This window comes from Zonotrichia albicollis, chromosome 2 (assembly GCF_047830755.1).
Source record: "Zonotrichia albicollis isolate bZonAlb1 chromosome 2, bZonAlb1.hap1, whole genome shotgun sequence".
Taxonomy (NCBI): domain Eukaryota; kingdom Metazoa; phylum Chordata; class Aves; order Passeriformes; family Passerellidae; genus Zonotrichia; species Zonotrichia albicollis.
Window position 1 is genome coordinate 2,288,612 of NC_133820.1, and position 26,405 is coordinate 2,315,016.

General features: G+C 39.9%; 1 protein-coding gene and 1 long non-coding RNA gene across 6 annotated transcripts in view; both read right to left on the reverse strand.

The window, feature by feature from the left end:
• The window catches only part of EPHA6 (EPH receptor A6), a 367,730-nt gene extending 350,115 nt beyond the window's left edge, over window positions 1-17,615 (reverse strand). For all 5 annotated transcript variants that reach the window (XM_074531375.1, XM_074531379.1, XM_074531363.1 and 2 more), the window contains exon 1: window positions 17,078-17,615. Coding sequence is in view for 4 of the 5 variants with exons in the window: in XM_074531379.1 (XP_074387480.1) it covers window positions 17,078-17,180 (103 nt within the window). In the remaining variant the exon portion in view is untranslated. The remainder of the gene's footprint in view (window positions 1-17,077) is intronic.
• A 1,757-nt stretch (window positions 17,616-19,372) lies between these two features.
• The window catches only part of LOC141728306 (uncharacterized), a 232,446-nt gene continuing 225,413 nt past the window's right edge, over window positions 19,373-26,405 (reverse strand). The window contains exons 3-4 of the long non-coding RNA XR_012579220.1: window positions 20,525-20,616; window positions 19,373-19,651 (exon numbers count right to left, since the gene is read on the reverse strand). This is a non-coding gene — a long non-coding RNA (uncharacterized LOC141728306). The remainder of the gene's footprint in view (window positions 19,652-20,524; window positions 20,617-26,405) is intronic.

Below are 26,405 nucleotides of genomic sequence, written 5' to 3' on the forward strand. Positions count from 1 at the left end.
GCACAAAAGGCTGGGAGGGTGCATGGCCAGGACAGGTGATCCAAACTGGCCAAAGGGATGTTCCATACCCCAGAACATCAGAACATCATGCTCAGTGTGATACCTGAAGGGTGTTGGCTGTGAGGGGCTGATCAGTGCTGGGGAATGGGCTGGGAATTGGACAGTCAGAGATGAGCAAGTGCCTTGTGCATCACTCGCTTTCCTTAGGTTTTATCTCTCTTTTTACTTCCAACTGTTATTCTTCTTCATCACCATTATTATTATTATATATTTTACTTTGTTTCTATCATTAAACTGTTCTTAACTCAACCACCAAGATTTTTATGTGTTTTTGGTGCTCCTCCCCATCCCACCTGAGGGATTGAGTCAGTGGCTGCCTTGTACTTGCAATTTACCAACAATGACACTCAAGTAAGCAAGTGACATACAAAGGATAGAAGAGGACTATTAAGGAAACATTTGTGGGTTTTTTCTGGTAGAGGTAATGACTTTAGCTGTCAGTAGATAAGGGAAGTCATCAGTAGAGCCACAAGCTGTGGGCATATCAAAGCAGAAGCAGCCGTGACTTTCAAGTGTGCAAAATGCTCTCAATGGGTCAGTTTTTCTCCTTTGCTTCCTGAAGTGCTATCTCCCCTGCTTGATAGGTTATCTGCCTAGGAAGGGAAATATTTAATACACTTGGCCTTATGTAGTTGGAAAGTGACCATGATGTACAGAGGAGGAGTTTAGCAGAAATTATACGGAAAAAACCTTCCAGGATGGAACATAAAGGCAACTCAGAAAATGAGGTTAACATTTGGCTATATCATGCTTTCTTTTATTTTAATGCAGAACCTCAAAAATATACCAAAATAAACACAACTCTTAGAAAGCAGTTTTGTTATTTTCATGACAAATATTCCCAAACATATCTCCTAGTTTTGTGTTCATGATGTTAAAACATTTCTTATCTCCTTTGATTAAATATCTACACGGCCAGTCAGTTTAATGTTTTTGAGCTTTGTAATTCTCTGTTTCATTCCACAGCCTGTGCCTTCTTCCACTACCTCTTAATTTATAATTTATTGTGTCAAGCACCAAGTTTTCACAGCATGAACATTTTACAGGTGCTAGGTCAGGCTGTAAAGTACATACCAATAATCAGTGGCTTTAAAAATTCTTGGTGTCTTTCCATAAAGTGGAGCATCAACATGAAGGCTCAACTGTTTTTATGAATTAATCAGGTTTGCAATACTTTTAACATTATTAACAAATACATATACAGCATCTTGTCACTTACTTGATAGGAAATAAGTCTGACTATCTAACCAAAGATCAAATTACTTTAAAATATTGGACAGCATGGAGTACTCACCTCTACTAGGCAGAGACTTTCAGCTTTGAATGATATGCTTTTAATGCACATTCATGGAGATTTAAATTTCAAAGATAACTGAAGAGCATTAAACAGATCTGAGAATGCCATCATTCATGTAGTAAACTGTTGAGTAACTGGGCTCATATTCCACAATATGTAGTTACCCTCCTTTTTCCTTTTGTACATGAAATAATCTAACTGGAAAAAATAAACTATTTTTTCTGATTTCATGTCAAGAAGTGAAAGTAAAAAGACTGCTTTTCCATTTTTTTAAGGTTCTTTTTCAGGTTTTCTGCAGCGTGAGATGTAATTTAGACAGGTACAGCATTGCATCAGTAGTCAAGTGCTGGAAAGGCAGCAGCTCCCTGGGACTTAGCTCAAAGCACCGCTTCAAAGGGCTACTTGAGACTGAAGTGCCTGTTACACAAGGCAGTGATGCAAGAGCAATGTCACTGAGGATGGCTGGAGCCCTGCCCAGGGACTCTGCAGGCAATGCCAAATACAGGCTGTACAATAACACATGCACACTGCCACTGAAGGAAACAGGAACCTTTGTATTTCAGTGATTACCGCAAAGAATATGTTGGAATTAAAAAGTGCTCTATGACATTTTTCTTCAAAACTTCTTTTTTTCCCTCTTTTGCCATTCTGCCTTACATGTCTGAGCACAGAACAGCCCCATGACTATGGAGATGAGTTACTCTATTAAGGGAAAAAACAGGCAATTTTTTAAAAAAAGAATATTTTCTCCTATCTGAAGACTACAAGATGATGAAAATGCTCAGTTTGTCAGGGAAGGCTACCCAGCATATCACAGCATTACAGAATTCAGAGGGTGAGAGGGGTTCTCTATTATCTAGTATCAGATTATCTGGTCCAGCTGCATTGTCAGGGACCCTTTCCACTATCCCAGATTGCTGCAAACCCCATCCAACCTGGCCATGGACACTTCCATGGACGGGGCAGCCACAGCTCCCCTGGGCACTCTGTGCCAGTCTTTCACCACCCTCACAGCAAGGAATCTCTTCTTCTTATCCAATCCAAATCTACCCTCCTTCAATTTAAACCAGAGAGGAGGAGAGATGTTATGCTGAAAAGCCAAAAAACTTCACAACAGAAGGCAGAACTGGAGTTGAAGGAAAACAGGGATTGGAGAATGCTGCACAGTCAGGAGGGGTACTGAGAAGTGGTAACATATTTAGAGGTTGTACAGGAAGACAATGAACACTGACTGTCAAAAAGCAGCATTATTATTCCTTGCACATCAGGAATGAGGCAGGAGCTGGAGAACGGATGCAGCTAACAGGTTTTGCACAGATCTGCCTCCATTCAAACAACCTGTCACCACAACTGCAGCTAGAATCCAAAATATATCATCAGCAGCTGATTAGGATAAAATTCTGAATCGCTGTAACTGATCTGTGTAAAAATCTAAATCACTGTCTTTCAAAATGCAGCAATTTACCAGCCACACTACAAGTAAGACAACTGAAGCTGTCTTCACTTCTCATTTCAGACTGCATGGCAGAAGGCTGTCTGCAGGAAGCAAGGTTTCATTTTCAATAATGATAGAGCTATTCAGCATCCTTGAGAGAGTTAGCACAGATTTAATTGAGACTCTGGGATCTATGAATAGTTTCAGGCCAAGCATTTTTTTACCTCATGTATGGGGTTGATTTTTTTGCCTACAAAAAGAATTACTGAGGTTTATAAGGAGTCAGATGGAGAAAATCAGAGTTAAAAGGAAATGTTTTATGGTTAAAATTAGGCATATGATTACATCTCTAGTTAAAAGAGCAACTATAAATGGGGATAGCATTTAAAATTGAATATAAATTTATCACACACGAATCCAGACTGATCCAAAGGCTCCTTTTTTACAACCACCATACCTGAGCAATGGCAAATACTCATTGCACTCACTTTCCACCTGTTCAAAATCATTCTCAGCCTATGAATAGAATATTTTGTCATGGCAGGTTTCTCTACACTCTCCATAATGCAATCAATTATTGTTTAGTGCTGTTTCTCACCACCAATAATGAATGCCTTGATCAGAATCTCAGAGTGCTGTTTTGATTGCCCACAGTCCCTTCATTTCCAGCGCTCGCTCTCAATCAGATCAAGTGATTTAAATCTCATACTTAATTTAAAACAGATGAAGGGGGAATTTAAGATGTTTCATTCGTGTAAATACCAAATTTATAACAATGAATATTATCTTTTATATTGCTACACAGACTAATTTATTTCATCTCAGAGCAATAAAACAGAGTAAGCACTGAGCAATCCTAATAGCCAAGCAGAATCAAATTATGGAAGAAAAAGCTGACATCTGAATTACAAAGCATTAAGGTAAAATTACAGCTGAATTTGAGGATAATTTCATTCAATGTACTTTCAGCAGTACTTCTTTCAGCATTAATTCAGAATTATACGAACCAAAAAGTGTTTTGAATCTATAAAAATTATTTATGTTTTCTTTTAAGAAGTAATGAAGTTACTGCTTCTGTGACAACACCATATTGGTAGTGAATATTTTAGCTTATCATGTACATTTCATTGCATAAATATCAGAAATAAGTCTGGGTTAGGAAACTAAAGCAAATTGTTGAAGAGTTTTTAGCTGTTTTAAATACAGAGCTAAGGATGTGAGCAACTTTATAAAAGACATGGGTTTGAGACAAATATATTTACCTGTGCAATTTGTGGTGCAATTACTCAAAAATGAGTCATGAGACTGAAATTATTTGTTTTTTAGGTAATTTCCTTGTCCAGGAAAAGCTTGGTCTAATGGGGTTTTTTCCCATGGAACAGCTGGGAGGCACTGGCAACTCAACTAAACTGAAATGCTATGGGGGGGAGGCAATGGGAAGAGAAGGAGTAATAATTTTCTGGGACAATAAGGAAAGAAGGAAGGACATTAAATATAAATTATCAGACAATCCAAAGGGAGCCAATCAGAATTCCTTCCATGAAATGGGAATCTAGAAGCAGCCAGAGAAAATAAGGCATCTGCATTTTAATTGCTGACAAGCCAACGAAGGATCGATCCAACAACACGGGAATGAAAGAGACAAAAATCACAGAAACTGTCCAATATTCAGAATTATAAAAATACTGCTATTGCACAAAGTATCAGAGAAATCTCACCACCAAAGCTGTATGTGGTTCTAGCCACCTCATTTATTCAAGAAAGAGTGAAAACAGGATGAAGAATAAGCACAGGCAACTCTAAGTGTCACAGAGATCAGAAATCTCTTGAGTGAAAGAGGAAAACCACTCACCAAAACCCAAAAGAAGGGAGGTGACTTCTCCTACAATAGTGAGGATAAAAAATGAAAAGGTGTTGTTGAATTTTGAGACAAAGCCAGCACAAGCATAAACAAATAAGCACCACTCACTAATAAATGCAGCCCACAAATGCATTTGACTTTCACAGCACTGAAATTCAGAACAGGAACAATGAGGGAACATGGATTAACTAGACTGAAGATGAAAATTAATAATTTTATACAGCATCACTGGAGGCATTTGATTGCGGTAACAAAGCTCTTTCCCAATCCTGTGTTACAGAGCCCCTGAATGCAGTGTAAATAATCTTGGCAGATAAAACTATAATGCAAATACAATTCTTTCTCTCAAGAACAATTAAAAAAGGCTTTCAATGCCAGTAATGTTTCAGTGACCTATTTTCCTCACCTATATGGAAATGAAGCCACTTCCTGAATGACAAACTGACCCTTCCACAGCTAATTTCATTTCCTGTTGGAAGCCAAGGGTCACCTCTCCCTCCAACCCATTTGCTTTTGGCTCACAGTTAAAAGAACTTTAAAAATAACTGAACCCTTTTCACAGAATTTCAATACAGATCTCTCCAAACTACTGCATTTATCTTCAACATAAGTGTCCAAAGGGCATAATCCACATTATGGACTAATAGCCTGTAAAACTGCATTTTATGAACTGTAGCAGTTTTCAGCAATAAAAATAGAATCAATGGACTCAAGTTGATAACATTTCTTTCCTGCCCAACACTGGAATTAATTTAATTTTTTAATATTTTTAAAATTATGTACATTTTTAAAAGCACTTGAACCTGTTTGGAGTCTACAAATCTCTATGCTTACAGCTATAGATTACATATTGTTATATAATTAATTTTTTTAAAACCAGACTAGACTCAACATTTTGTAAATTACAATATTCACATAAGAAAGTGAGGAAAATTAGATTATCTTTTATCTTCTCTTCCTTCTTCCTATTTTCTTTCCCTCCTCTCCCTTACCAGAAATGTACTGTTCCATCTCACCTTCTGAATAAAGGATGGCTCACTGCTATTTTAACTTTAGTCATAAAAATTCATTACTTTAGTGTAATGGAAATCATACTGATGTGCCTCACAACTGCATAAATGTTCTGCTCAAAGAACACTACCTTTGTGAAGCTCACCAAAAACAATTTACCTTTATTCATAAAGCATGTCATGGCAAGACTATTCCTTCATTTCTTTACAGAGTTTTCTCTTAGTTTAAACCAGATCAAAAACCTTCTAACATATGTCCCTGGCAATAAATGCCCCAAAACGCAAATATTCCAAGTAATTTTTTTTTTGTCCACGTTGAATAACTGTGAAGTCAACATGAGCTACTACCTGGCAGCTCAGATAATCAGGTAATTTGGATGATGCATTCACTGAATTCAGTGCAATCACATCCCATCTGGAGATAAGAACACCAGACATCACAAAAAGAATCACTTGGGCCAGAGAGAGACTCAAGAACACAAAATCACAGTTAAAGGCAAAATAAATTACTGCAAAAGACTGAGCAGTTCTTCAATTCCTCTTTCCACAGACTGAACATCAACTCATTAACTTTCCTACAGACACTATAGAAAAGAAGACCCTTAACTAAGCAGTGCTTCACTGAAGGGAATTATTTCATATAAACCAAACACTGCATCTTTGAACTGCAGTGGTACCCCTGATTTTATTTACACAGCTGAGTGCAGTTCCAGATGATTCACTTCAGCCATCCTTGTTTGCAAATGGACATACAGTAAATTATCTTTGTGCAGGGAAAATGGCTAATAGGGGATTTTTTCATTAATTCATTCATTCATTTATTCCTACTTCTGAAGTTTCAGGTGAATTACTGGAACCGATTTAAAGGGTGAGTCCCTTACAAAAATGAAGTCATTTGATTCCACCAACACTGACACGTGGAATTACTAACCACACTGAGGGGTGGTAAGGAAAGCTGTAGGGAACACTAATATAGATTATCTGCTAATGGAGCACATTGAAAACTCCTGTTCTGAGTTACATGTACAAGTGAAGAAGATACTTAGACCACATATCTTCACAGGGTTTTAAAAATTACATTTTTATCAAAAGGCCACATTTCACATTTACTCAAATAACATGGAAATAACACTCACAGCTTGGGAGAGAAAACAAAGACCAGGCCAAGATTTCTGTCAATGCAACCACACCATGACTTGGTGATTTTATCAAAGCTCGGAAGCTGTGGGGGTGCACTCATCTGAACACTTAAGCAATTCACAATTTCATAGAAAAAGAATTAAACAACTTCTATTTCACATAAAACAAACTAGATTATAAACCGTCCAGCCCTCTAGGCTGAAACCTGAACAATCAGATGAGCTATATGGTAATTTATCCATTAACCTTTACAATGTGTGTCCCATGATCCACCTGAACCACAAATGGAGAAACAGATGCAAATCAAGGTGATCACTGTCTGTTGTCACCACATTTAACATAATCTATGTGCAGTTCTAAATGTCAACATCTAATCAAGCCTAATCTATTATTGATCATCTTTTTTGTTTTCAAAATATTCATCTACGACACAAATTCTCATCAGCTTTAATTTTTTCAGGCACATCTCTCAAGTATAAAATGCATCTGTCAGATAAGAGCTATTGAAAATAATTTCCTAATTTGCTTTAAAGCAATGGAAACCTACTAATGATAAGGCCTCAGGGCATTATTTACATAATCCAAACTACTCGTTATAAAATTTGTAAGGAAAATTATTTGTGGTAAAGTCAATAGGATGAGCATTACTGAAACTTTTAATGTACTCAGTGATGCTGAAGGGATGCCAGGAGAAAGTAACAGAGCAGCAAAATTCCTGCAAGTGGGACCTCCATTGGCCTCCTCTATGATTTTGTCTCTTATTAATTAACTTCCAACCGAGTTTTTTTGCCTTCTAAACATGGAGTTTAAACGTGGAACATCGAAGTTACACAATTCCTTTGCTGCTTAATGTAAACTACATGTAAGGTGAAGTTTTTCATTATCATCTAATGCTGACACCCTGGAAGAGGGCAGCTCTCTTCCCTTAAGTAATTCAGGTGATTTAGCAGAGGATTGCATTGTCAGTCTAAATAAAGCACCCTATGTGAATGATATGTGAAGAAGCAGAGAAAAAAAAAATGAACCTTTCAAAATACAGAATTTCTAGGAGGAAAATTTGTATTACCTACATTTTTGCACTAATGGGATTATCAACTCCCACACCCAGAAGTCGAGACAAGGCAGAGCTGAAATAGTCCCTGAGGCTCAGAGTCTCCATAAAGAGAGCTGGTTCCCATGACAGAGGGAGTCAAACAGCTCCCAGGCCCAGCTGGCCAAGGCTCCTGCTGGCAGGTTCCCTCAGGAAGGCTTTAAGAGACCAGGTACACAAAATGGCAAAAAAGTTTCAGGTCTTTAATTTGTGTGCTACAAACCTACTTCATCTGCAGTCAGCATTATGAGAAACTGAATTTTGGAATATCACAGATTTTTAAAACAACAAGACAGTGTTCCTAGCACAGAACAACTTAGTTACAGACACAAAGAAAAATAACAAGTTTCACTGAAGACTATACTGAAAGCCAAGGTGCTGTATCTACCTCTGCCACCGACATCTGAGCACATCAAAAACTAATTCTTTGGGATTTGCACTGGATGTCACAGACTGGTCCCCTGAACTAAAAGCTTCGGCCTTCAACTCTTCTACTCAGATCATTGCTATACAGACACGAAGGCTTTCACAAAAGAATAGTAGTTTTGAAGAGATCCAACACTGGAGAAAGCTCTGCATGCAGCCTAAAGTTTGCACAAAGCCTTGGATTAAACAACAGTGGCAAAAAATGCTGGATGCCCTCCAACCACCAGCATTCATCTTTCTACACTAGATGAGATGCCTTTTAGATAATCAGTAGAAAAGTATATATATCACTATATTTATTTACATCAAGAGCAACACTGAAATGACAGGGAATAACATCTGATTTCCTGGTGGCCTTTTGTAATCCCAGATTTCTTCAGATTCAGTTTTTATTTGATACCTGTCTCCAGGGGACCATTTTTCCTCTGTGTAGTGCACCCAGTCGCTCCTCTTTCTTTGACAACACCACCATTTTAAAAAGGCAAATTCTTACCCTCACCTTGAAACGTGCATTGATATTAAGATAATTTGCTTAACTCTTTCTGAAATTCCGTGTCTGGAAATCTGTAACCTCATGACTTTTTTCCATAGACCAAAATCACAGGGTAAGCATTTCTACAGCTGTCTGAACAGCAACAGAGTTTGGGTTCCCATTGCATCTGATGGAGGCTGAGAGAGACTTTGGCTGAGAAGCTCTTGTGTGCCACAGCTCTCATAACATTTCTCCATTCCTAAATGCTAACAGTATCCATGTTTACCTAAATTAAATGGTCCTCTAAAAAATTAAGTCAGCTAAACTAAATCATTAAATCTAAAATAACCCTCTAAGTGGGTGTTTCTACTGTATCATTGTGGTGTGGAAGTGTTTAGCAACTTCTGCAATACAAACAAAAGCAATCTACCAGAGAAAAAGGTTTTACATTTCCCTTGCTTTCCTTTTCAAAGGTCTTTAGCAGCCACACACAACTGAGAGTAAATGACTGTGCAATTTTGTATGGTCCAACTTTGTTCAGCAGAACAAAGTGCTGAATTCAAACCACAATTTGAAATCTGAATCCTTTGTCCAAATGCTTTCCATGCAATCAATTTCCAGCCACAAATAATGGAAGCACTACAGAAGAAAATTACTAGGTCCCCTTTGATTTTAATATGTCCTAAATATATTTGAACAATTCTAAATTTTAGCAAAATTTTTTTCCTATAAAATTTTATTTTAGAACAGCAAGTGAAACCCACTGAGAAAATTAGCCTGGGGACATTCAGAAAGAATGTCACAGATTAAAATGCTAGTGCATTATCTTATGGAATGCTTTCTAATTTGCTCTTCTATTCCTTTATTTTAAGCAAGAAGCAACCAGCAGTCAGAGAATACAAATTACAGCAGCAAGTGCACTCTTAACCAAGGGTCCCCAGCCAAAACAAATCACTCATTACATGCATCAATGATACTGTTTGCTGGATGTGACTTCTCCCCTTTTGTTCTAGGTGCAGAAGCCATTAAGTGGACTGAGGCAGTGGAGCTCCCAGCAAATTCACCTTTTAACTGTGTTCTCATTGTGTGTGTGAGCACCTCCTCAGGGGGCTGTTACACACGGGGCCTGCTGCCCACCTTTCCTTCTGCACTCAAGTGACACAGCACTGCTTCAGTCTAAACCCTGTGCAACGACAAAAACACGCTGGCATCAAGGAAAGCTGCGCTGTCAGTGCAGTTAACACACCCACAGATGAAAATGTCCCCTCTGGACTGCTGTGTTTATGGCACTGCTTCTCACCCAAGTATTGCTCGTGCTGTCCCACCTCCCCTCATTAACGGGATGCTGCTCCTTGTCGGATCTCAAGATCTCAGTCCTGAGGTGCTGAGCCACCGAGACCACCTTGGGGGGCTCGGGAGTCCTGGAATGTTCCAGAAGTGTCTGGTGGCTGCACTTTGGTCCTACACAGGAGACGACAAGGATGAGGGCTTCACCGGGGTGAATGGTGAAGGGATTAGTTAATTAGAGGGTGAGACACAGGGTTTAGGATTTATGTACAGGGGGGTTTAGAGGAGTAAGATGGAGGAATTGGGGTGTGTCCTGTCCTTCTTCTTCTTCCTCTTCTCCTCCATCTTCTTTGGCCATGGTGGCACTTTTGGATTGGTTATTACTGAGAGTGCACCCAGTAATAAGAATAAATGGTATTGGGGAAAAATGATAAATATTGTACACGTAACAATGGGTATAAAGATACGTGGCTGCCCGGGAGGGCAGCACAGTGTGCTCATGGCTGGCTGCTGAGCAGATCTCTGTTCGGCTGAAAGAAAATCTTTTAGATAAACAATTAATAAACATAAAAACCGAAAGAAGAACTGAAGCCTCTTCTCGTCCTTCGATACGCGGGCTGCCCCAAGGCCACCCCGGGCCTTCTCCAGACCTCCTCTTGGAGAATCTGTCAGCAAGCACCAGACACCTTCAAAGAGTGTCTGGGACTCGGTCAACTGACAGCAAACAAAACCATCTCTCAGGAGGGAAAAAAAAAATCTGTCAGCTTCTCAGAAATCTACCTAAACACAAACCAGGAATTTCTACTTAGACACAAAATACATTTTAAACTCTCCACCTGTTCTACAGAAAGGAAATTTTATTTTCAAGATAATCTCCTCATGAATAAGTGCTTTTGAATTTTAAGGACCTGACCCTACTAGACTGTCAAAAGAAATGTCAATAATATTGCAGCATTTTCTTAAATCTAGTCTTAATTTAAAGATCAAAATACCCCTAACCATCTTTAAAAACACTGATGCTTTATGTAGAAAGGGACAGATTCATAAAAGAAAGTAATAGTAGCTGCTGGTTTGAAGGTGGAGGAGTACTATGACCTACTGTAAAACAATTGTTTAAAGAGCAGAAAACTGCTTGTACAGTATCATAAACCAGAGAGGGCGAAATATCCATGCATTGTTTAGGCAGAGGTTTTTTTATTATCTATAAAATTATCTACAGCCTCATTAAAATACTTTCATTTATTAAAATTAGCAAATCTCTAATTATTAATTATCAAGTTATTCAGCACTTTTTCTTTAACAGGATGACAGAATTTAGTCCAAACACAAGTATCAATAAGTGAGAGAAATGCTGACCTCAAGAAGTATTATGCTGTATGAGTGAGACAAATCAGTTGTCTAGAAAAATCTTTAGAAGGTTTTAGTTTGGGTTTTTTCGAGACAATTTTGTGTTTTGTTTTGGTTTGGCTTTTGGGGTTTTTTAGTACAATGGATTAGCCAGCTTCAAATACAGAACATGCAGTTTATTTAAAGACAAGATTGGTCTCTAAGCTTTGCCCTGTACATTAAAATTAGCGCTGAGGTCACAAATGGCTGCTGGATTAACTGAAGTGACTTCTCCTTAATGATTATTTGGAACTGACTGGTTCTTAGATGTGGCAATGATCAATAGCTGAGCTACACAAAAGGTGTTGCAATATTGATAATGAAAGCATCCTTGGAACTAAAACAAGGATAGATGGAATAAGTCTTAGGAAGACTGAGAGGATTATGAGAAACAAACAAGCTAATTTCACTGTTTAATCATTTTTGTATGGTTCAGAAAGAAATCCTGCAAAAAAAAATTGTGGTTTTATCATGTGAGAGACATCTTTTCAGCAGTAATTCTCAGTTCTAACACCTTATCAGAAAGACTGACATATCATTTACAAGTTAAAAACCAGCTTCTGAAGGCAAATTGTTCACAACAGATAGTTTTTTGTTGACCTCTCCTGCATTATAACATGGCTTCTGGAGATCAGGATAGATTATGGACAAATAATTCATTCATTTTTTCATTCTCTCCGTCACAGAGTTCAGCATGTTAAGGGCCATATCAAACACAAGGCCAGCCTCATCTTTGTGTCATTGTCATGTTGGGGAAATCCAAGGATGCTAATGAAACATTCCAGCTAACACACACAGCTGCAATAGGAACAGATCCTCACCCAGATATCCTATATTGGGATCTAAGAACAATTAAACCCTTCCCACATTGTACACATGCATAATTTTCTCCATAACCCTAATCAGTTAAATGAGGTTTTTAAACATTAGACTTCTCATGGAAAAAAAAAAAAGTCAACAAAATGGATATTGACTTCCTCTGTAACTTACTGACAAACAACCTGCTGAACTTTTTGACTTCTCAAAAATTCTCAAGAGAAAATTTCAACATCAGATACCCTAAACAAACCCTCAAGCAGAGTTAAGATCTAAAAGTATCTATCTGGAAAGGCAGAGAAGATCTTAACAAGAAGACCTCGATTTCCTATATGCTTTTCCCTTCTCTCTTTTTCCTCAGTACACTTTCTGACCTCTCAGAGAAAATGATGTCTGACCAGAGAGTTAAATTGGTAAACTTCAGGAAATACTTAATTTCCTCTGTGGTGTTTCTACTCCTGCAAATTACATGAAAACTACTGTAGTGATTTGGTTTCAAACTGCATCTGCTTAAGCTATGCATTTCTTAATATTTAGTATTTTCATACCAATCATTCTCATTTGTCCAAAACAAAAAAAAATTAACAAAATATCCAGACAGCCCTCAGTACTGCCAAATACAACACCAGGAATATATCCTGCACCATTAATTGCAAATCTGTTCATTTCATGGCATACAAATGGAGGCTCTTGGATAACAAGTAATTTCATGCATATCTACAACTGCAGAGGTTCCCAGGCCTTCATTAGCACACAAGTCCATATGGATGTGGGATTTTACACATGGCTAAAAATACTGTTAAAAGTTTCTTAAAAACTTGAAACTAAAATATGATTTTGCCCATGATTTTATCTACATGCTGAAAAGCATGCAGATAAAAATGACACACATTTACTGCAATGTTTATTTAACTTTCTCATATTTCTGTAATGATGTAAATGCTTATTAAAACATGAGCTGGACAACTGAACATCAGAATTCCCCAGAACTAGCACAAAGCAAACAGCAGCACAGCCTTTCCACAGTACTTTAAGTTCTCAAAGTAAGAGATATCTCCTAGCAGTAAAACATCAGCTTCATTCAGAGAGAATTTCAATTTCTCCACACTTAGTCCTTGGTCTCCTTATTGCCACAGAAAAAAATATCTGAATTCTGTATTCAGAAAGAGTGTCTAGATTGCACTTCTGTAAAAATAAATATGTGAATGAAAATGAGCCAACTTCTTTGAACTGATGAATGCCTCAAGGTCATTAGTAATCTACCTGATATTTCACTAGCGGAATCAAAAAGCTTTATTATCTACTTTGAGCTACCCAATTTACATCAAGTGTAATCATTGTGAAAATAAAGGCTGTATGAATTTCAGAACTGACATTTGACAATATTTCTTACCTCAACTTCTTTTTTTGTAAGAGTAGAAAAATGCATGCAGGTGCCTTTTAGAGGTATGAATAAAAAGGCCACGCTTGCATAACCTGACAAGTAATGATACCTGGAAACTGAAAAAGCAGCAGCTTTTTTACACCTCACTGAAAGACATGACTCATTATAAACTCTGCAAGTTCTATAGTTGGCTTCAGGAATTAATTGTCTGGTGATACATAATGGCAGATACAACCTGAAAGGAGCCAGGGTACAGAAACTCTTTCTGGTTGACATATACATAGAAACAAATATTGTTTCTGATTTTTCTATATGTAGAAACATTTATGTGTGCACGCTTGGCCCAGGAAACTGTTGAGCCATCACCTGGTGTGACCTTTATCTTGAAAGCTCCCACAAGTTTTGCACAAGGAGCTGCACAGGTAAGATGCCATTATCTGTAATTTTAGGTCTGACAGCAATTGCCCAATTCATGGTGTTCTGGCAAAGAACAAAGCTACACCACAGCACACTGAAACCTTGCACAGCAGCCTGTTCATTCTGCATGTGAGGGACAACCACTGAAAATTGGTATGAACATGCAAGCACTCAACCTCCACCATTAACGGAGCCCTCTGTTCCCAGCAGTTTTGCCACACACTGCAGTGGTTACTCCTCCTGGGCAATTCCAAACCCTATAAGGTTTTTCTGAGCAGTAAAAACTAGCCCTTGGCATGGTCATAATATGTTTTTGAACTGACCATTCCGTGAAGATAAATGAGCAAACTTACTTCCCTGCCAATAGTATGGTTTGTGCCTGCCTTGCTACAAATTCTCTAAGACACCACACATTGATTTACTGGGTGAAGAATGACAACCTAAGAGCCTTACAGCTATATAAAAAAAAAAATTTCTTTCTTTCTGTTTGACAAGACCAAAAAAGATTAATCCAAGATGGTTATAATAACAATTTATAAGACCAGAGTGTATTATTTTTCTGAAAATCCCTCTTTAATAACAGGACACAAACCATTAAAAATGAAGTGGAAGGGCTGTCGGTTTACCAAGTCAGATTAATAAACCTATTAATCCATCCTTTTCACCCAAACCATCAAGAGACAAAACAAGACTTTCCTTTGCAATTTACTATTAATGCTGGTATGTTTCTACACACAAAATAGATGATGAAATATACCAGATTGCAAAGTTGATATATCATCATAATAATTATTAGTGAAAATCCAACAGCAATTCTTGCAAAGATGTTTTTCAAGACATGCATGCTGAAAATATCACTTCAGGAAAATTTAAAGAAGTTATGTTTCCTCACAAGATCTTAAAAAAAAATTTTGCCACTGGGATTCCAAATATTAGTAACTGGCACTTTAACCTTCCACATTTAAGTGTTTATACAATAGGCAACTCTTTTATTGCAGCAGTTTCCTTTCCTTCAATGCCTGGATTTAGAGAAAGTTATCATTAAAAGCAGTCTCTTTTTGCTAGCATTTTATTAACAAGGTGTGGGGGTGTGTATGAAAGCACCTGTATTAACTCAGTCCATTTTCAGTTCACTTGGGGTTTTTTGAGTTATAATTATTTGATTTCTACGGTGATATGGCAGTACCAAGGGTAAGAGGCTACTTGTTTCACTGAAGTTTAGAAGCAACGTGCAGAAAAAGAAGTTCCTCAGAAATTAGGAAATTCACCAGTACTCTCTGCAGCCAACATCACAACACCTGGACTTGTTGGGAAAAGTTACATCAACATCAAGAAACCACTTCATCCCTGACAGACTTTTGGAAACTGTCTTCCCCATCCTTTAAAAACACCATTAAAACACTTTTAAAACACTATTTAAACACTACTAACCTAATCCCAGAATACCAAATACTGGTTTAGAAACCTAAACTGAGTTGCGTTAATTGATAAAACTCTTTGCCTTTGATGCTTTTATGCTACCTAAGCTATCCTACAACAGCAAGAATATATTTTTTTTAAGTTGTATGCATGTGTGGTGTCAGGCCTTGTGATAATGCAGCAGACAGCACTAATGCCTGTGACATCAAAGGAAATCTGGGTTGTGCCACTGTAGGAGTCTGATGTCTTCCAAGACATAAGAAAGGGCAAAAATCAGCCTTGATATGATTGTAGGCTCTACGATTACCAACTGGAATCATTCATCACATTTAGCATGGGAGAGGTAAAGGAATCATACCAACTTGGAATGTCCCTGCCATAACTCACCCTGATGGCACAGGGGCTTTGTGGCCATACTACACTTCTCCCCTGTTTTCTAGAGGTCTTATTCTCTGATTTTACTGTTACTGAGGTCGATACAAAGAGCACTGAAAACAGACTGCAGAACCAAACTGAAAATACATGAACTGTATACTCGATAGTACTCCATGCCCAAACCCAGTTTGTTTTCTTTCACTGTTACTTTGCACCATTGTCAATTTCAGCGTTCCTTACAACATAGCAGGTAACGCAATTTCTGTCAGCAGCAACACAGAGCTACCCTTCAGTTCCTGTAGTTTCAGTCACATCACGCTAAAACCTCAAAAAAGCCAAATTGTGCAAAAATAATGTTAAAGGTCCAGAAGCCACTCATACTGTAGGAATAGATGCATCCTCTGCAACTGAAAAAGAGATGTGCATAAAACAAGCAGTTCAGAAAATTCTCCGCTCTATCCAGATGCTTGATAACATGAAACATGATGTTTCATAATCAGGTCTGGGCTCTTTTTTTTTAGTTCTTCCTAACAAAATACTGTATCCTCTGGGCGTGCTATGCATTTTTATTCCTATGAACAGGATGATTCCCTTCTTAATCCAGAGGTAATTTTCTAAAACTCACACCTTACAACCTGAAGAATTAAAATACCATCTTCGGAGCGACCTGATAAGCACCTGTTACAAAGCTTTTAAATGGGTGTTTTTCAGACAATCACCGAGGAGTACGCAGAAATTAGGTGTTAAGGGCAGTCAGGCACCTTTCAACAGTTCGCTCAACAGCAGCAATTCCCCCTAAGGCGCGATGAGCTCTCACAAACCCATTCTACAGGATCTGCGTTCCGCAGGACCGAAGCAAACCTTAAACGCACACTTCAAATAAAATGATGCTAGCGCTCCACCGCGCCGGGAGGCAACTTTAGCTTCCCTGCTCTCACTCGCACACCCCGGCGGCCGAGGGTGCCCGGGGCACAGCGCAGAGCTCCCGGAGTTATCCCCGGCGGGTCCCGGCAGCGCAGCCCCGCTGCTCCTCCGGCCGCAAACCTCAACTTTTGGGGCGGCAGGAAGGGCTGGCCGCCGGGAGGCGCCCGGTCCCGCATCCCCGTCCGCGGGTGCGGACCCCTCCCTCCATCCATGCCCTCGCCCGCCGGAAAGTTGCGGGCAGCCCGGCCCGCAGCGCACCCGCGGCCGCCCTCACTCACCGTGGTTGTTGGCGACGTGCCCGGCGGCGGCGGGGCGCGCTGTCAGCAGGGGGAGGAGGAGGCCGACTCTCCAGAGCAGTGCCCTCGCCTCACTACACCCCATGGCTGGTGCCCGCCGAGCGCCCCGCGACCTCGGCCCGCCGAGGCTGCCCGTACTCCCTCAGGCCGCCGGGGTCCGCCGCCGCCCCGCCGAGCTGCGCTGCCGGCACTGCCGCCCGGGGCTGCGCGGGCCGGGCCGGGCGCATCCACCGCCGGGCTCCCGGAGCAGGCGGCAGCACGGAGGGCGCCGGGACCCCCGCTGCCGCCCTGCCGCGAGGGGCAGCGGCGCTGGGCACGGGGACAGCTCCGGCAACTTCCAGGCGGTGGCGGCCGGAGGGTGGGGGTCGCGCCCCGCTCCCTCCGCCGGCTCGGGCCGGTGGCACCTTCAGCCCCGCAGGAGCGCCCCTGGCAGCCTCAGCAGCCTCCGGCGCGGCAGCAGCCTCCTCCCCCGGCCGCGCCGCACGGTGCCCCGCATTCCTGGCCGGAGGAAGCGCTGACGGGCTTCAGGTTCCCCAGGTGGAGCGCGACGAGGGCGACAACGGTCGGCGACTCCTCCTCACGCTCCCCAGTGCATCAAGGAAACTTGCGGGGCGGCATCCCCGACCCTCCGCCGCCGTGCCCGGCTCTGCCGCTCGCCCCTCTCAGTCAGTCTCTGTCTCTCCCCCTCTGCCGCGGAGCAATCAGAAACCAGGCGGCTCTGGTGTGATGCTCGCTGCTCCCTCCTGATTTGCGTGCCGCGCTGCCGGCTGCAGTTTTTTGGTGCCGCCGCTCCCCTGCCGCCCGCGGAGCGCTCGCTCGCCCCCTCCTCCGGCGCGGCCGCGGGGCCGCCCCGCTGCGCGCAGCCCGGCGGGTGCCGGGTCCGCCGGGAGCCAGCGCGGCCCCGCGCCGGGGGCGCTCCGGCACTCGCGCCCCGCCAGCCAGCGGACGGCCCGGCGCGCCCGGGGGCAGCGGGGGAGGGAGCGAGAGAGGGAGGGCGAGAGGGAGGGATGGAAGGAGAGCGTCGGAGCGGCGGCCCCTCCTCAGCCGCCCGCCCGAGGGGAGCGCGGGGCGCGGTGCGGTGCGTGAGGCGGGCGCGGGAAGCGCCCCCTCGCCTCGGCGCTGCCGGCAGCACGGGCCGAGTGCGGCGGGCTCGGCGCTAGAGGGGGTGCGCGGACCAGGCACGGGCAGAGCGCTCGGGAAGGGCCGCGGCCGCCGCTCCGAGGGGTGCGGGCCCCACCCGCGGGTGGCAGCGGCGCTACCGGGACAGGGGGACCCGCCCGGGGCCACACTGCGCTGCTGCTGCTGCTCCGGAAAGTTACGGCCGGGGCATGCAAGGGACAAACGAGCGTGAGCCGGCCGCGGCCGGGCATCCCCGGAACCCTGGAACATTTACTCTTTTTTTTTTTTTTTTTTTTTTTTTTTTCCCTTGAATAATTTCTCCGCCGTGTACTTGGATGTGTGTGTGCTCATCTGATCTGATCAGATCAGATCGCTGCTCACATCCCCCCCGCCCAGGTGCGCCGGCACCTGCGATGGGCACTGCCCTGTGGAAGTGCCGCACTCCCGCCACACTCCACATCCTGGCCTATGTATTATAATTATTATTATTATTATTATTATTATTATTATTATTATTATTATTATTATTATTATTATTATTATTATGTTATTATTATTATTACTACTACTATTATTATCGTAATATTATTATTATTATTATCATCATCATTCTAATACAAAGGCAGGGAGAAAAAAAAAAAAAAAAAGAAACAACCCAAAGGAAGATACTGATACCCTAATTTCTGAATATGAATCAAACCAGGTGTCTAAATCCACAAGCAAGAGGGGAAAAAAAAAAGAGTTAATTCCCAATGCTTCCCAGTGCTCAAAAATCCCATTGAAGTGAGTGGGTAATGCAGCTACAGGAGAACCAGAGAATACCATAGGTTCCTGCTGAGGTGCCTAAATGGATGTTCAGAGAAGCTTTGTGTGAGAACACTGAGCTTTGTAATGCAAGAATAAAGAATATTTTAAAAGTTATTAATTCAATGATCATTTTTAGAGGAGTTGTTCAATGAGCAAAGGCAACACAGAAATACTTATTTGTGGGTATTTGGAAGGATCTTTAAAGAGTCCAGTGAGCCTCCAACATTGCAATATTTTGTATCTGTTTACAATGTTCTATAAGGAAAACTTTTACTCATAAAGAAACTCAACAAGAAAAGCTTGAGGAAATATTTCAAAATAGTGAAAGAGTGATTAATATTTTGTCTTAGGTTCAATGTCAGGTAAAAGGAGAAAGTTAAATTTATAGAGTTTGGGTGCTTAGGTGACCTTTGAAGATCCCTTCCAACACAAATTATTCTGACACCGTGAGTCTCAACACTGTTCTGGTTTAGAATTGGCACAGCCAAAAGGAAAGTAGCACAAACTACTTACCAAGGTTCACTTTTTGGGTAAGAGGTGAGAATTCAGACTTCAATTCTTTTGGAGCTCCTGGTTGAGTAGTAGGATGCTTCCCAGGCAGACTGCCATAAAATATTAATGCAGGATATCCTGTGGAAAGGGCCCCAGGTGAAGATGAGTCATTTGGAGCAGTCAAAACCTTTTCCCACATCAGTGGGAAAGGCCAATTATTTAGCACAGCAAAAGTGAACTTAGGTTCCTTCCCTCACTTCTGCTGTTGCATGGTACAGATTTGGAGTTTTACACCAGGCTTTTCCCAGACAACCCCAGCAGCACGTGTATTTATGTGTTTTTATGTGTATTTATATCCTTATGTCTGTGCAGGCACTCCCCAGACACTTGTGAGCACTTGTGCATCCTCACGTACACCTGTGTGTGCATCAGGCAGGCAATTCCCTCTTCAAGGAGCTTGGAAGGTCTGGCTTCCCATTTCTGTTGCTTTTACAAGTTGTGTCAGACTACAGCTGAATACAAAAAGGAGGCAGGGAGAGATGTGACAGGAGCACAGACAAAATGAGTGTGTTTCCTCTCACAGCTTTGCCTCCTGCCAGCCTTGAACTCCGCAAGTCACAGCAAACTGTTGGGGAACCAAACAGCTGAAAAGGATGGGTGGCATTCCCTCCACAGTGTCCCTGCACTAGCTTTTAATTTGAATTTTAACAGGATTTCCAGGGGAACAACTTTGTAAGAACAGTGCTCATTCATCTACACACAGCTTAATTTTTATAACTTTGTGTATTATTCTGAATTCCAAATAAAATCTTAACCATTGTGCTTTTCTAGATGTATGCAAACATACTAAATGCAATAAAGGATGGCAAAAATATTAAAGATAAAAAAACTAGATTCCTACTTTTACTTTTTTCCCCTGAAACTTATGCCACTTTGTATAACAAACTTAGAAGTATTAAACAGGATGATTGCATCAGGTAAGATAAAGAAGGGGAACCACAGTTTGAATACCTTCATCTTCACATTTCTGGAGAGCATGTCTTTGTAGAAGCAAGGAATTCCATATATTACCATTCTTAAAACAAGCCAAAATGTGATCTGCCCTGTGAATAGAAAAACATATGTTCTATTTTTATGATTTTCTTAAATAAAGGGATAATCTTTCTGTGAATAACAAAAACAAACAAACAGGAAATATAGGATATAAATTACACATAATGGGTTGTCCTTTTTTCCTTTGTGTTATTAACTATACTTTGCTTATGTTTAGTGCTGTTAATTACAATGAAACTCTGACTTTCCCAAAAAAAACAAAAAAAAAAAACCAAACCAAAAGCCGTTAAGTTTTCATTTACATTTCTCATAATGGTCTATTGTGTATTAGTCCTTTGAACCATCACTCTTTGCTGTCTCTGTTTTAAAGTGATCAAAGCAAACATTTTAATTAGGACACTGACCAAGAACAGATTTACACTAAACTTAAAACACCTCTTCCATGCAGCACTCATTAGGATTTGCTGATGTTAAAAATGCTGTGATGTTTGCACCAAGACACCTGCATTAGGGTTTTTTAAAGAGTAGCACTCACAGTTGCTGACTTTAACTACAACCTGTATACTAAGGAAAACACAATGTATTATTGATCTCTTGGAGTCTGAGGCAAGAGCTTTTTTAGTGAATAGAACACACTGCTGATTTGGCAGTGTAACAGAAATGAACCTTCCAATAGTATCTCTTTTTTTCAGTTATAAATGACACTTTCCCATAACAATGAAAGTGAATTCCATTTTGTTATACATTATATTCTTGTGTCTGCAGAATTGTACACTTTTTTTGTTGTTGTTTGAATGAGCAGGCCTTTTACTTTAGCAACATCTTATTTTTAGTGTGTTTAATGACAGGCTGACACCAGATTGTTATCAATATTTCTTCTTCCTACAACAATCCCCAAATATGCTCATGGTATGTACAGCAATTCACATGAAGTGCTTTTAAGTATTTGCACATTTTGACAATTTTCTATTTTCTATCCCACATCAAGGGAAGCAAAGTAGAAGTTTACTAATTTTGAGGCTTATCTCCTCTCCTATTGTGGATACAGAAAAAAATAAAAGAAAAAGGTATGAGAGTCATAAAGAAAATTTACTATCCCAACAGTTCTTCTAGAAAGACAAGAATACTAAAAGTAGGCTAGATACCTAATTGAATTCTGAATTTACAATATTATTTGAATTATAGAACAACGTCAACACTTTAGTTGTGAATTTAGAGTGCTGCACAACACTTAATATAGGCAATGATTCCTACACATACAGGAAAGTCATTGGCCAAGTGTTGCCTGTTAATTATTTAAGTTCTCTTCCTAGATTACATTTTTCTTTTCAGTTGGCTTGTGTATGTTTGCACCTCTTCTGACCTATTAGTGAGCACACTAATTCTTACACTGCCTTGTGCAATTTAATTAGGCAAAAATGAACCAATTAGAGTAAACCACATTTTGGGGAAATTACTGATAAAAAGTGCAGTATGGTTTCATCCCCATCTTGTTACACACACAGGCTTATAAATGCCTCAAATTATTTTTTCACTATAACAAGGTTAGATTATATAATGTACAAAAACTTGTAGGCATTTTTCAAACTTTACATATTGATGTTGCAGAAATACCCACATGCCAACACTTCTTCAATTCCAGTATTTCGTTTTACCTTCCCTTAGTAATTTATAAAATAAACAATATATCCAAATTCTAAAGCTGTGTTACAAACAAGTTAGTTTCCATGCTTTTCACTTGCAATTTCTTCAAATAAATCTGATTATTTGGATAAATAGGCAAAGCAGTAGATACAGTCTAAGTTCATGTTTTGAAGGAAGATTAATATTAATAAAATTGTCCTGGAAATCTTTCAAGAGTAACAAATTGCTTGGCAGGGAATATTTTCAATATTTAAGTTTAGCGAGTGTAATCTTGCTGTGGCAAAGCACAGGGATTCCAGATAAAAACAGAAGAATTAATTAAATCACAGATCCTGAAGGAGAGGATTGGAACATCTAGACCACAAAAAGTAAATATTTTGGCCTTGTCGAGAGTGAAGGAGCCAGATTTCCTCATGGTGTTGGCAGAGGTATTTTCAGAGATGTAGATGTGCATGTATAGCATCTGAATTAAAGTGCAAGAGAGACCAGAATTACAGACTAATCAAACTTTGAAGTCCAAAACAAGTAAACTTTTTATAGAAATGTTTTATCAATCTCACTAAATTAAATAATTCCAGCTCAGTGATTGCAAATTGAGTTAGGTCTCAAAATTATAAAATAAACAAAACGTTCTGGAAAAAAGGAGGCAAAAGCCTTGTAGTTACTAGAGAGTAAATCAGATTCTACTCATTCTATCCAAAAGATCCCTTTGGTATGGGGATGGTGAAGTCAGGACACACCACAAGGCTGTGTTATAACTCCTTATCTCCTGCAAATTATAAAATTTAGGGTTAACAGCACCTAAATCCTCTTAGGTTCTGAGAACATGCAATGTTCCATTTAATGATTGCAGTATGATATCTTTTTTTCCATTAGAAGTGGTAGTAAATATGACCATAACCGACAGTGAAATGATAATGCTGTTAACATTTTGGGTGACACTAAAAAGATTACAGGCTCAGTTTTAATTAGTGGGCTTATAATTATACATTTGAGGTTTCCATTGAAATATTATTGCTAAAACTTAACACACTCCCCCCATATTTACAACTTTACAAGAGACTTAAATCTGGACCCTTTTGTGAGGAGGCAAGAACTTAAAACTTATGCCATATCCATATAAATGGTGAAACCAAAAGTGAGTTCAGAAATAATAATTCCTCATGTAGGTTTTGATGAAACTGGAGTTTTGCTTTTGTATGGTGTTAGCTATGGACAAATTGGAACTGTCTGTATCTAAATACCCTACTTGCGATTTATAATACTTTAGAAAAATGGAAACATTTTCACATTCAGTAGATATTGCTTCTGAAATCAAACCCTGTGGCTATATACTCTTTTACTTGAACTACTACTGTGTGTACTTAAAGATTCAAATCTCCCTGATTGTTTTTCCCTTTTGGTATTTCTGCCTGGTACATGAAAATGAGAAAGCACTGACGCTGGCTCAGTACAAATAACAATAAAGGCAAACAACCAGGCTTGTAAAGATGGATCATTTTGCCCTTATCCAACTGCAGCTTAATGCAGGAATTGCTTCAGGCACCTGAGCAGATGTTTGCCATTACCACAGATTAATGTTGTGGTGGAACAGTGACTCCTGTACATATTTGCACGATTTTACCAACTGGTGTGATGTGAGTGATACATCCATTTCTTTATGAGCTGATCTGACCTCCTCCACAAGAACCAATTCTCATATAAAATTATGGTAAAGGATGCAATAACTACATCATGCTTGAGGCACAGGGGGAAGATTGTGTCAACATAGGTGATATAATCTGAACAACTCCCACAAATGATAAATCAAATTATTTTCAGTTATATGCAAAGGTCCTTCCTCACACCACCTAACTAATCTGCTGCAATAATTTGGTGCTAAATTCTACACCAAATATTGTAACTAATTTGGGAAAAGTATTGGCATCAAACAGACTATCCCAGATCTGAAAACATCTGTCCTTGACACACACACACACACTGACATATAGAGGTAGCCAGTCACTGTAACTTCAGTAAATTTGGATCTCTCAGGCAGCCTTTACTTTGCCCTCAAAACATGAAAAAGACATCTTGGAATGGAGATGCAAACTTTGCAAAATGGCAATATGTCACAAAATTTAATAATTTAAAATATCCACAAAATATTTAACACTTTTAAACACAATGTTCATTAGTGTCAGAAGGTCTAAAAGTTGCCTCTTTGCTTGAACATCACATTGCCTTCCACCATCAATGACAACTCATTTATTGGATATTTGAGGAATGCATTTGGATGTTCCTAGAGAATTTTGCACATAACTGTAGGGAGACATGGGTTTATTCCTCCAGACAGACTATTAAATACTTATTTATGTGTCTTTAAAGCTTTTTAAATTTTAGAGATTATAAATTTGATAACAAATTGAATAGTGATATGTACTGCTGAAGGAACATCCTCAAAGTTTAGCTACTTCCATAATTTTCATATGTGAATTTCCCAGCTTTTTGCATTCTTATGGTTTTTATAAATGAGGCATTTCCATTATTAAATGCAGGGTTGGGACACTGTGATTAACAGATGGGTACAAGGATGAGGTTCCACGTGCTGTTCATGATAAAGAATTAAGAGAATTGAAGAATGTTGCTATGTGCCTGCAAGTCTATTTTATAACACCTTGGAAATTCCATTTTTACTTTAATAAAATAACTTCAGTCAAAGCGATAAAGACTAAACTATTACAAATAAAGATTTAAGTGTTAGTCTTGTAAGTAAGCATTGCAAATTTACTATTTTGCTAGTATGAGTTTATGGGTTTAGTGCCTGTTCAGGGCTCCAAAATCAAGTGAGACAGCAAAGTATTGCCAGCATCACTTGCTGTGTGGGTTTCAGGAAGACAAACTCGATTCTGGCCTGGCCCTTTGCTGTGACACTGTCACTGAAGCCAGCGATAATCACAGGTAGCTGAAGAGATCATGTAGGCTGCAATTGTCAGGAATGGATCAAACAGGGAGTGACCAAAGGTCAGGAAGTTTAAAAAAGGTCTGATCCCTTTCCTGAACTGTGAATGTCTCTCTTCCCATCCATCTTGCAATAACCTTTCATCTAAGTACTTTTTTTTTTCCTGTGAGAATACAGTTTTGGAATATATTTCTTGCTTGACCGATCACACACAACATTAAGGAAAAATGGGGCACGTTACTGCTGGGAAGTAAGAAACAAAAGACCTTCCAGAGTTTCTCAATGCCAAAGCTATTATGATTTTAACTAAAACTTTGGTAAATGAGAAAGAAATGGCTGCATGTTTTCTAATTTGACCCACACTGATCAACTGTCTGTGGTACAGTGTCAGATTGCAGGTTTTCTTCCTTCAATTTCCACCAAATTGAAAGGACAGATCTGTAAGGGGTCTTTGGAACAGGAGGATTGCTCTGAATAAATGGAGATGCCACTTTCCATCGTAATGTATTTTTGGTTAGGTCTGTTCAGGTGTACATGACAGTCAGAGATAAACTGGAGCAGAAATAACCAAAAAAACAATTACCCTGATGTTAAATCTGGTACAAATGAGGTGAAATTTATCACACAGTATATCATTATAAAGGACAAACCCCCCAGAATTACTAAACCACATTCTTGTAAAGTCACAGATCTAGGAGGAAGTCAACCAAGAAAATCCATCTTCTGTTAAAAATTTAGGTGAGAGAGCTTAGTTATCTTTCAGCAAAGAAGTCAATAATAATACTACTAATAATAAATTAAAATCTCAGTTATGTATGACAATTTTGTGCTACCAACCCCTTAGAGAGCTTACTTCAAACTTTGAAACCTCCCTGCTTCCAATGATTGCCTCTACACAGGTGTCTGTGACTTCATCTTTGCTGTGACTCATTATTTCCTAAGAGCTTAAGAACTTCTGCCTGACTTTGCCAGATCCTTCCCTGCCACAGCTTCATCTGGCTGCCTCTTTCTAATCCTTGCAGTGTTTGCTAATAATGTGGAACAGGATTTGGACACCTCCTTGCTAGATGCATGGTTGCTTCCATTCACCAGGGTTTATCCACAGTATAATTTACTGTGGGGCTGTGGAAGCTAAATAAAAATCACCAATGTCCATGGGCTGTTTGAAAATATCCTGTCAGGGCTCACAGGGACTGGGGGTAAACAAAGTTCTTCACAGGCTTTGGGGAACGTGTGTTTGTCAACATTTTGTTC